At 36.1% G+C, this 12,699-nt stretch overlaps 1 protein-coding gene across 1 annotated transcript in view; it reads right to left on the minus strand.

Moving 5' to 3' along the window:
- Positions 1–12,699, minus strand: part of LOC145260354 (uncharacterized) — a 106,199-nt gene that overhangs the window by 28,717 nt on the left and 64,783 nt on the right. The window contains exons 21-23 of the mRNA XM_080118287.1: positions 12,399–12,509; positions 5,735–5,798; positions 2,971–3,047 (exon numbers count right to left, since the gene is read on the minus strand). Coding sequence (XP_079974413.1) covers positions 2,971–3,047; positions 5,735–5,798; positions 12,399–12,509 — 252 coding nt within the window. The remainder of the gene's footprint in view (positions 1–2,970; positions 3,048–5,734; positions 5,799–12,398; positions 12,510–12,699) is intronic.

Raw genomic sequence — 12,699 nt, forward strand, 5'->3', positions numbered from 1 at the left:
TTGGTAATAATGGTGGTGATTGGGAAGAATTTGATTATTTAAAAAGGCAGCTCAACAAGAATTTGTTGGTATTGGACTTGAAAACGACTATATTGTAATCTGCTGAAAAGAAACCCCACAGCAAAATGGACAAATATAGCAAAGAAACATTGCTGATTGAAGCAGTATATATATATAAGTAATGAAATCAAAAGGATGTAGTGTTTACCGGATATACACAATGGCAAACTTCAATCTAATATAAATACCAGTATTTATATATAGATTATTTATTCCTCAATCCCATTTGACTGGAGATCAACTTCTCTTTGGGCTACTGCACTGTCCGAAAAAACAATTTCCATTATTTCAGCTGCTTTGAAAATTTTCCAACTGAAGTATATGCATCACACTGGATTTAATTTTGGACTTCATTCTCTCTAAAGAACTATTTTTGTCTTTCGGATTACCTTGAGAGAATTTTCATGCAAGCTGAAATATTATGCATGGTTTGTTTTATATTTTTTTTTTACTTATCCAACAATTTTTCACTCGTTTTTCTTGGCAATTTATAACCATAATAAATTGTGGTTTCACTTAATGCCATAACCAGCAAATTCTAGCATTGCTACAAATATAATTTGCTGATTTCCTCTGTCCTCCGATGAGAAGAATAGCAAGAAAGGCATTCTTTGAAACTCTGCAGAATAAGGACTTTGTAAATTATTTTATGGAGTATTCAGTTGAACAATAAATTTTCATGGTACATTTCAACTTACAGTTTTAATTTTTTTCTCTTTATATATATATATATATTTTTTCTCTTTATATATATATATATTTTTTCTCTTTATATATATATATATATATATATATATATATATATATATATATATATATATATATTATATACATACACACACACAGGGTATCCCAGATGTAGCATACCACCATACACTGACCTCCATGGGGTGATCACCCCAATCAGCAGATCTGCCTTAACTTTTTTCTTTGGGAACATTTCAAATCTGTTTTGTACTAGAATCGTCCATCTGTTAAGTTAATGAACAAATAGATATCATTTGTATTTTTATGGAAACCTAAATGATATGTGACTTCTAGGACACCCTATATATATAAGTTAAGATAAAACGTAAAGTTACATAGGAACTTTATTACATTATCAAGTCAATTAGGATTACAGAAAGAGGAATAAAAGAGAAACCTCTTTAGGCCATGGCATCTCGAAGCTAAATAAGAGAAAGCCAGCATTCTCCTTTTCTGACGTGAAGCATGTAGCTTCGAAATACCATGCCCCAAAGTGGTTTCTCGTTTATTCCGCTTTCTGTAACCCGTGTTGACTTGACAATATAATTAAGTTCCTATGAAACTTTACACTTTATCTTCTTAACTTATTCTATAAATATATAAAATATCAATTAAAACCATTTTTACCAACCATGGAAGTAGTTACACCACTTGAATTGTACTTAAAAGAAAAAAAGACGGATTTAAATGTTTACTTCTTGACTGCTTGCAAACGGATTTTTCTACACACCTGGATTACACATATTTAAATTATTACATTTTTTCTTTCATCTGAAGAAAAGAATAGCATTCTTGGAAACTCTGCAAAATAAGGATTTCTTGTAACTGTTTTTAGAGTATTCTGCTGGACAAAAAAATTTATTTCTAAATTTTAATTTACAGTTTTGATTTCTTTTTCTTATAACAAACTCTACTGCCTATTGTGTTTGTATTGAGCTTCTTTTTTTTTTGGTTGGGATTACTATATAAATATTAATATTTATATTAGTTTTAAGTTTACACTTACTTTTATTGGGTAAACATTTCATTCCAATTGCCTTGAGATATATATATATATATATATATATATATATATATATATATATAAGTGAACATGTGTGTGTGTGTGTGTGTGTGTGTGTGTACATTTCCCTACGCAATAATTCTGTCAATTTTAAGTCTACAGACTCGTAATTTGATATACAGGGTACTAAGTTTTGGGAAAACTTTGTGATCGGTTTTTGGCCAGAAATTTCGCTGTTAAGGGGGTCAAAGTTCAACGATTTGACCTTTGAGAACTCTACCAAACTCCTTTGACAACTTTGGGTCTAAACACTTGAAATTTTAGATATAGATTCCTTGGACATGGATCTAACTTAATAACTTGATTTGAGCCCAAAACAATAAATTTTTAGGGGTCATAATAGGGGTCAAAGTTAAAAAAATTGACCGCTTTTTTTTTTTTTTTTGCTCAACATACACCTCCAAACACCCGGGCAACGCGGGGCTGAAATGCTAGTATATATATATATATATATATATATATATATATATATATGTGTGTGTGTGTGTGTGTGTGTAACTATATATTTTTGACAAAGGAAGAAACACTGGCGATTTCTGGGACAGCTCTTGCTTGTAGTGGGTAATATACAAAGATTTTAAATCCTTTCAGAGCGTTTCTCATTATCCCTCAGGGATAACATAGTGCAGATGATGCTTTGATTATGCATACTGATATGCTTGTTATTTTTTTACGTCTCCAACAGAGCGGGCCCTGTCGGTGGGGCATTAGAATATGGCGACTGTCCTCCTGCAGAGGGTAAAAGTCCCTCAATGGGGGTCCTGGATATGACCTTAAACTATATCCAGTGGTGAGGCCCAGCTTGTGGGCTTTGGGGAGTGTGGAGCAACCCTTTAATTACCATTGCTCCTAGGTCCACTCTGACCCGGAGTGGTAGTACCTGTTAGGGTCCCAACTATGGGTTAAATAGAAACCGACGTGAAAACAACAAATATATTCTATCAAAAAATTTTTTCTTCAAAATCTTTGGATTCGGCATTAAATAACCCGAAAAGGGTTGATATGCCGTAAAACAAAAAACAACCAACCAACCAACCAACAGAGCGAGTGTCGCAAAAAGAAAGTGTTGTGTCTACAAACCAAAATAACGATGAATGCACCTTTTTGTTTCTCTTGTTTCTTAGTTTTATTGCGCTCTGAAATAACGGCAGCTACCGGACTTCCTTCGTCGATGGATCTGTGAAGAGAAAAAAAAGACAAGCAAGTCATCCTCTTATCATTATTTGGAGTGGAATATTCTTTTAAGACGTGAAAAGATTTTTAAATTTCAGTATTATTCTCGGTTTTACGTGCAATGTTATTAGTGTTGGGATGTTAATCAAAATCAAGAACCGGAAAAAATTAGAACTTCTGCGGTTATCAGAATCGGTATCATAAAAATTTATGTCTATTTTCCGATGCCAAAAGCAATTCATTTGTCTTTTTATTTTATTTTGTTTAAAGCCAAATCTTCCACTGCTAATAGTAATGATAAAACAATGAATATTTATTGATTTTAAACTACTAGTAAAACTAAAATCTATAGATCAGCCTCCCATAAATGTACTTTTACGTTTGAAAAAATATCTGCATCTGTTTTTACGGTAATCAGGAAAAAGAAAGCAACTTTATAGTTAAATATTTGGAGACTTATGGCTTTCCTAGCAAGCCGCCCAACATTGCCATTGTAAAATATGCATAAATATAAGATTTTAATTCATACAGAAACTGAGACGTGTGCATGCAAGTATTATGTTTTTTCTAAATAGTTCACTTTTTGTAAGGAAAAAAATACTCGAGCTGAGATTGAAACCAAAACCTAAAGACAGTGTGTCAAGTACGATAACCATTAGACCAGCATGACACGAGCTTTAAAAGGTATTTTCAAACTACTTACTCTTAACATAAGTTATCTATAATGTGAACGATTCACGCATGCATGAAACAGCAAAGAGATAAAAAAAAAAAAACGATGATTTCGACGTACCAAATTTTCAATTTTGACCACTTAGCAGCCCTTTTTTCCAGATGAAAACAGATTAAAAAGTTTTCTACATGTCTGAATATCATAAATACCAAATTTCAAGTCTGTACATCAAAAATTTGTTGAGTATATAGGTTGAGAAGTGTCCTCTCTCACACACATACATTATCACTTTTATAGATATACTAAATGTACCCAGTATTAAACATAACGTTAAATTCCTTTAAAAAAAATGAAAATAAAAAAAACAGAAAGAAACTGAAACGTGCATGTGAGTATTGTTTTTTTTCTAAACAGTTCACTTCTTGTAAGTAAAAAAAATGTACTCAATCTAAGATTGAAACCAAAATCTAAAGATGGTGAGGAAGTTCCATGCGAGTTTGAAATTCACAAACGGTCGTCAGTTGCATGCATATCCCTGTCAGGGGAGATGATGACGTTAGGTTTTTGCAGCTCTTGCACGGAAGTGTTGACATCCCCCTACATACAGTGCCTGGAATTCCCAAATTGGTCACCCATCTGGTACTGACCAGACTCAACATTGCTTAACTTTGGTGATCTAACGAGAACCAGTGTGTCAATGTGATTATGCCGCACATTTAGCAATGTTATATTCGACTTAAAAGTATCAAGTTTCTTTGGTAAAAGTCACTATTCATTTCTATATGACAATTGTTTACACAAGTATAAATGGCCATTGTTTATAGACTGGCGTGATGGGAGGGGGGGGGTAAAATTTTTATATATTTTGGTAACTCATTTGCTTTTGCTGTTGTTAAGCAACATTCATTTCGAATGAATCAAATTATTATTGGCATTCATTTCCTTGTTATCTTTCTAGTTAGAACTCTTTTTAAAAAGGCATCAAGTATTGATGAACAGGACCATGTGAAGGTTGCCAACATCCCTAAGTGAAAGTGTTTCTGAGGAACAAACCGGATTTGAACTTGACACATCCAGGCTGTCAGTCCATGTTGTTAACAACTCAGCTACTGTCACCTCTCTGCATTTGCTGATGTCATGAAGGTGAAAAAAAACACACACTGAACCCTGCAATGTTGCGATTTGAATTTTTTATTGCTTGGAATGTGGCCTCAGAATTTACAATTTTGCTTTTCCCCGTTGCTTTCTAGAATCAGCTCCTCATAGAACAGAGATTGTGTATTTCATTATCCATGACTACAAAAAGGTGGATGAAGGAAACTAAGAGTTGTTGTTGTTGTTGTTATAATAATAATTATGATGATGATAAATATTCATCCAAACTCCTCCTTGCCAAGTCTCGACTTCAACTGTAATCTTCACCAACCGTTCTCACTGTCTCTCTCCCAAAAAAGAAGACTGTCTTATGCTTTCCCCTTCCATTCCTTTTCAAAGCAGTCATTGTCCTCATATGCAAATTACTGCCATATATGTATATTAATAAACTGTCTATAGACAAAAGTTTTTATTTTCTCTTCCCTTTCTTGATTCAGTCATGCAACAAGATAAACAGAGGCAACGTCGCTTGTGCAAGTCACGTTTTTCATTACTTTCACAACAAGTTTACACACCTAGATCGTCAGTTGGTTTCATTATTCACTGTGATTTGTCACAACATGACCACCCATTTTCCACAAATCCAAACTCGTACAATTTTCCAACAATCCCCTACCACCACATGCACACATTGATACTTACACACGAGAGAAATGCTGACTGAACAAGAGCAAGCTACCCCCCGCCCCTGGATTAAATAAAACGTTCTGGTCAAAATTTCGTACAAATTCCAGAGTTCAACAAAAATGCATCTGAAAAAGGTCGGAGGTTACATTGCTTGAAACGTGAAAATAACATCCAAGATGACAACAGTTTTCCAAATAATCCAATCCATAAAAAATAATTGTTTTAAAAATACTAACCTGTTTCCCTCTTCTCCCGTCAATTGTGATATATCAAATTGTGGTAGAACTGATATAGAATGGCCTGCAAGAAGACATAATGTAAAAGTTTGTTGACAATTTTTTAACTATGTTAAAACATTCATTTAGAAACCTTGAAAATGCAATTTCTGTTAAAATTTTTATAACAACTGATAGAATGGTTTATTAGGATTTTGTAAACAAATAGAATTTCAGAAGTAAATTTTGAAAAAATATCCAAATTCTAATTAATTGAAAAAAAAAGAATGTTTATGTATATTGTGACATGTTTTTTTTTTAACTTGGTGATCACTGCTTACCAAGGGCCAGAGACAACTCTAGGATAAGGGTTAATGAGTGTTAGATGGATAGTGATACAACACCGTGATGATCGGTAATGATGGAACTTTGATCGGGTTTAAATATATAAAAGAGGACGGGTTAACAAGAACTTATTTTTAAAATAGATTTTGCTATTCGCTGCGAGGTTGGGAAATTTTGCGGAAAAGGTCAGCAGAATTTATTTATTTGCAGGCTGTTATCCTCATCTCCATAGTTGTTGTTTCACGTTTCGGCCAACCTCATGTCTTCATCAGATGGTTAACTGCAACAGGATAGGAATGCTGAGTCTCTTAACTATATCCTCAGACTTAAGATAGTGGTTTCAATCCTACCCAAAGTCGGCCAAAACATGGTGAGACGACAACAACTATGGAAGGCAGTAATTACTGAGGATAAAGTTAAGAGACTCCGCATTCCCATCCCGTTGCAGTTAAACGACCTGACGAAGGCCAGAGGAATAGTTGGCCGAAACGTTGTGAAACAACAACTATGAAGATGAAGATAAGAGTCTACAAACAAATAAATAAATAAATAAATAAACAAATAAATAAATAAACAAATAAATAAATAAATAAATAAATATACAAATTACTCATCTCAAAGGATTCCAATAAAAAAAATAATACGTGAGCAGAATTGTTCTGAGCAAGGTATGGAGAGAAAAAAATAGAGAAAGAGTAAAGATTTTTTTTGTTGTTGATTAATGACAAAGGAACATAAGTGATAGAGAGAATGAGTAGTGAAAAGGGAACTGAAAAGGGCAATAAGAAAACAATGGATGAATACCAGGTTCATCGTGGTTCACTTGTCACATCCACATGGATCCATATACATAAACGTTAGGAAACATTTGATTTTGGTCTGATTATTTTTTATTTTTTTTTATTTTTTTTTTTTTATTCAATTTTCACCCCAAACAAGGCACAGTGCCACTTTGAAGCAGGGGGCTACTATTAGGGAATTAATTAGCGGGGTCATTATGAAGGGAGAAGAGTAGAAAGATGTTTGTTAACATTACACTTGAACTTCTGCATATCATTGCAGTTGGGAAAGCAGAATCCCGGAAGGGAGTTCCAAAGACCCGCAGTTCTGGGGAAGAAACTATTGGAGTAAAAGGCTTTCTTGCACCTAGGGATCTCCACTGTAAAGGGATGAGACTTAGTAGCTTGTCGGGTTTGTCGGGTGTAGTTACGTCGGGGAGGTACAAGTGTTTGCAGTTCGTCAGAGCATTCACCATTAAAGTATTTGTAGAACAGGCAGAGGGATACAACATCTCGTCGATGGGACAGAGGTTGAAGCCTAGATGACAGTTCAGGACCTATCAGGTTGGCGACTCTTTTTTGAACCCTGTCCAGGAGCGAGAGACAAGCAGCAGATGCACCAGCCCAGATGTGACAACAGTACTCCATACATGGGCGAATGGTTGCCTTATAGAGGTATAGGATACTGTCAGGCGTAAGTAGTTTTCTAGCACGGTAGAGGGAGCCAACCTTCCTTGCAGCAGCCTTGGCAATGCTCTCAATGTATCTATTCCAGTTCATATTCCCTGTAAACGTTAGGCCGAGGAGTTTAAAAGAAGTACTCTCAGGCAATGTGTTCTTGGCCATTGCTATTGGTGGTAGAGAAGGTTTCTTGTAGTTATTGAAGGAAACAAGCTTAGTCTTAGCAGCATTGAATGAGACCAACCATTTTTGTCCCCATTCCACTACGGATTGGAGGTCATCCTCTAGTGTTTCTGCCATTTTCTTGGATATGTGTTCATTTGTTTTCCCCTCATATCTGTTATAGAGAGTGGTGTCATCGGCAAATATACCCATCTCCGAAACAATATTATCAGGGAGGTCGTTTATGAATATCAGGAACAATAGAGGTCCAAGGATAGACCCCTGAGGCACTCCCGCATTTATGTCATATTGTTTGGATGTACGTCCGTCGAGGACAACTTTGATTTTTCTATTACTTAAGAAGGATTTAATTACGTTATGAATTCTTCCAGTGATTCCATATGATCTAATTTTCCTTAGAAGACCATCGTGCCATACCCTGTCAAAAGCCTTAGATATATCAAGGGCCACCGCTCTACCCTCCCCTGTTTTATCCAATGAACGGTATATACGTTCAGAAACTACAGTTAAGATATCTGCTGTTGAACGGGCTTGCCTGAATCCATATTGTTTGTCAGTCAGGAGTTTAGCAGCTGTTAGGTGCTGGACTAGGACTTGATTAACTAAGGACTCAAATATTTTGGCGAAAAGCGGGAGGAGGCTAATGGGGCGATAATTTAGTGGGTCAGTTCTTTCACCAGAATTCTTGAAGACTGGTATCACAGAGGCGGTTTTCCAGCAGTCGGGAAAACAAGATTCGTTAAGGCATTTATTGTAAAGTTTGGACAGAACTGGAGCAACCTCGGCAGAGCATTTTTTTAATAGCACAGCCGGGATGAGATCTGGTCCACATGCTTTAGAGGTGTCTAGGTTTTTTATAATAGCATGTACCTGAGAAGGGGTGATTTTCAAATCGTCAAGTGTGGCGTCTGTTCGCAGAGGAAAATCAGGGAGTGAGTGGTGTACCGAGTTCAGTGTGGAGTTTGAGGCAAACCGACTGGCAAGCAGATTAGCCTTGTCAGTTGCCGTGCAAGCAACCTCATGATTGTTTGTTAGTGGGGGAATAATTGACTGTCCATTATTAACTACGCTGTTGTAGATTTTCCAAAAATCCCGGGTTCCTAATTTCTGTGCTTCGATGCGCTTTCTGGTGGTTTCAGAGTAATCTGACTTAGCTGTGTCTATCACTCTCTTACAATTATTTCTAGCTTCTATAAACTTCTGTTTATTTGAGCTGGACTTATGTCGGTTGAATCTGCGGAACGCATGCTGCCTTTGACAAATGGCAGCTGCACAAGCAGAAGTAAACCATTGGGGGGAGTGGGGCTTGCTATAGTATTTCCGTGCGGGAACATGTGCTTCAATAGCAGTTTTGAACCATTCAGTTGTCTCATTTGCACACTGTTCCGCTGGAAGAGTAAAGATATTTTGCCATGGGGCATCTCTGATGAGCTCCCTGATGGCTTCCCAATCAGCCTTTTTGTAATACCTCGTTGTTTTGAGTAGTGGGTCTTCAGTTTTAGGGCGAGAATTTAGGCTGATTTCTACCATTATCAGCATTCCCGAGTGGGCTATGGGCATTTGTTGTACAGTCATTGGGAACCGTTGTCAGAAAGAGATCTAGAAGTGAGGCATGTTGATCGTGCTGGTCTGGGAAACGTGTCGGAAATGTAACCATCTGAGATAGGGAATGAGATATAGAGAAGCTATATGTGGCGCTACCAGCTACGTCTGTGTGATTTGAGAATCCTAGCCAGTTACTATGGTGGACATTGAAGTCACCAAATACATGTATTTGTGCGCTAGTATCGAGGGAGAGTGCTATATCTATGCTGTCTGAGACTTTGTTTATTAGGGCCATTATTACGGTTAAATGGCCTATTATTATTATTTTGTTGTATATGTCAATCGTTTTTGGGTTATTTAATGCTGAATCTCGTAATTTTGGTAAATAGTTTTCATTCTTCAAATTATTTGTAATCTTCAAATATTTATTTATGATATTTGGTTTGGTTGTTTTTGACTTTGCAGAACATGATTGAGTTTTGCAAAGGGAAAGGGAAAAAATAGCATCAATGTTTGGTGCATTTTTAGTCAGGAAGCCAGTATCTTCTAACAGCCAGATCTGGTAGCACCAGATGCCCTAACAGGTATTACCTCTCCAGATGAAAATGTATCTGGGAACAATAGTAATTAAGGGGAAACTGTACATATCTTACAGCCCTCAAATGGAGCCTCATCACTTGATGTTGTTAAGTCATACCCGGAAAGACAGAAGAACTTTGAGTTGTAATTTCGTTATTAAGCAACAATGAACTGACAAAGGAATTTTTGTTGTCATTTTATGTGCATTTATAAAGAGAAACCTTTAAAACCAAACAGGTAATAGTTGTATGTGTTTTCTTTTTGTGTCTTGTGCGAATTAACAAAAAATAGCTAGCAAAGAATAACAACAGCAGGAAAACATAGCAAACAAAAGTAAACGCATGATAGATTATTGGTTTTGATCCAACTTCAAAAAATTCAACGGCTACAGTACTCCCCCTCCCCTTAATAGCACCTGGCTATGTCACAAAACAATAGAGGAGAAATAAAGATTTCGAGTTGGGAACATTGTGAACTGTTAATTATCCCAATTCTTTCTGCAAGTTCCGTTCTGTCTGCCTGCTTCCCACCTGACTACAACTTGGATGTGTTCAAGTCCAACGTTAACAAATTCCTAATGAACCGCCCCCTTAAGTAAACACTTCATCAAATCTCCACACTAACGTAATGTACTTGCAATAACCCTTATCCCTGAGTGGCTTCCAGGCCTTGATAAGTGGTGACCACTGTGTAAAAAAAAAAAAAAAAAAGTGAACGATGCGTTGTACAAAAAAATAACTTCTAAAGTCTATCCATGACTTGTTTACAAAGTTTCAGTCATGCATGTTCTGCATTATTACCGCTCTACATTGCAAGCACGGATATGATGGATTTCGTCTGCGATGGCCCTCAAGTCAATAAAGGAATAATCTAAAGATTGTTTTGATAGTTGTTATTTTGAGATAAGCCCACAGATAAAACCTTTGGGTAAGGTTTGGTGAGTGTAAAGGATCACACTTCTTACTGATCCCTGCAAGTCACTGAACAGCACTAAAAACAAAAAACTGTTCAACATTCATCACTGAAACTTGGTGGACAAGTCAAGCACAGAGTAAAGTTTATTTGTACCAAATATGGTGGTTGGATTGCAGAAAGAATTGCGCGATTCATGATGGTATTGGTGATATAACAGGGGGGGGGATCTCTTATATTATGAAGATATGTTGGTGGCTGTCCAGAATTCTTCCTACATTAAAAAACAAAAATACAGAAAAATCTTTATGTAATATGCATACCAGTGATGAAACGAAAATATCAGTTTTCAAAAGTCACATTAATTGATCAATAGTCTTAATTTTAATGAAAAAAAAAAATCATTTTTAAACAATTGGAAGTGATTAATGGGAAATCATAGGCATTACAAATCTGATCTCACAAGTTTGAATTATTATAGAGGTATCTGCCTTTGTTTCTTTAAGATGGTGATGCAAGACTTCCTTTCTGATTACTCATACAATTTGATTTTTTTAGTTAAAAAAACTATTTGATTAATTTACATAATTTCGTATGTCATGGTTATATACATCAAACATCTAGAAGTGTAAGCCATGTTTAGTTTCAGTACAGTTTCCGATGGTTCATTGTTCTACACAAGTCCTGGAAGGTGACTAGTTCGCAGTAAACAGTTCTCGAGTTGGAATCCACAGAGCAAAAGATTCTTCCTGCGTTGACACAAAGAAAACATATGCGAAATTGCTACAGAAAGTTTTAATATTTATGAAGCAATTCTGGTTTCTGATTGGTTGGTAACAGGACGTGAATTCGATTCGTCGGTTCCGAGCAGCATCGTTTATAAATAGAATCTCCCGACTGTGCGGGATTATACCCCATTATACTGCTGTATGATGGGATGTGTCTCCTAGCGGCTTCGGCTGCAGGGAGACAGGGTAGTAGTACACATCAAGGATCTGTTCTTGACACTCAGCCCGACAGGTGAGGCGCCAGGAACTGGCCCAGCACCTGTCGGACTGAGGTACACCGCCTGGGTAATACCCAGGAGGTCCACCCTCCCAGGCCTTGCCACCTGGCTTTCGGGTGGGGCAAGTTTATTGCTTGTCGCCTAAGGCTCCCTGACTGGGGAATGCCGATGGGGTTACTCAGGCAATTTTTGCAATTGCAGGAGTGCCCCTCCTTTAGGAGGGAGAGCTTTAGATCCCCAGTTTCCCGGCCTTGTGCCAAATATTGCTGATGTGGGCAACAATTTAAATAACTACCCCATTATAGTGTAAAAATATTGTAACAAAACAGATTTTTCTGTATTTTTTTATTTTTTTAGGAGTAAGGGGACTTCTGGACAATCACCAACATGTTAAAAAAGTATTATTTAGGGTTCTTTTTTGCTATTATAAAAAGAAAAATAATTGAAAAAATTCAATTTAGAAAAAAAGTGATCATGAAATATGCTCCAAACAAAAATATTACTTTTTTTTTATTTACAATACAAAACTTGGTAATAAATTTGATTAAGAAAATAATTTACTTTGGATATTAGAAGTGTTTATGTTAATTGTAAATATTATTCAGATTCCTGAGTCAGTTGTTCATACGTAAAGCGCTTTTGTTTTTGATCTCACCTTTTTTACTCGATTCATTACTGTTGGATTCTTTACGCGGTGTAGAAGCAAGCGTCTTTGGGGATTGGCTGCCAGTGTTGGTCTCTATTTGTGATCGCACGGGGCTAGTATCTGAAAAGAGAAAGATTGAAAGAAGAAAAAGCTAATATTATTGTTTACTGCTTTTAAAATAGCATTAAAAACATCATTTTGAGGACATCGGAAAAACACTCATAAAATCGCTATGAACCCATAAAATTCTGTCAAACCATAAATCAAATGAGAGGAAAATTCATTTCTGTAGAAGTGGATCAATGTTATT

Source organism: Euprymna scolopes, chromosome 36 (assembly GCF_053919585.1).
Source record: "Euprymna scolopes isolate OS-2025 chromosome 36, ASM5391958v1, whole genome shotgun sequence".
NCBI classification, from domain to species: Eukaryota; Metazoa; Mollusca; class Cephalopoda; order Sepiida; family Sepiolidae; genus Euprymna; species Euprymna scolopes.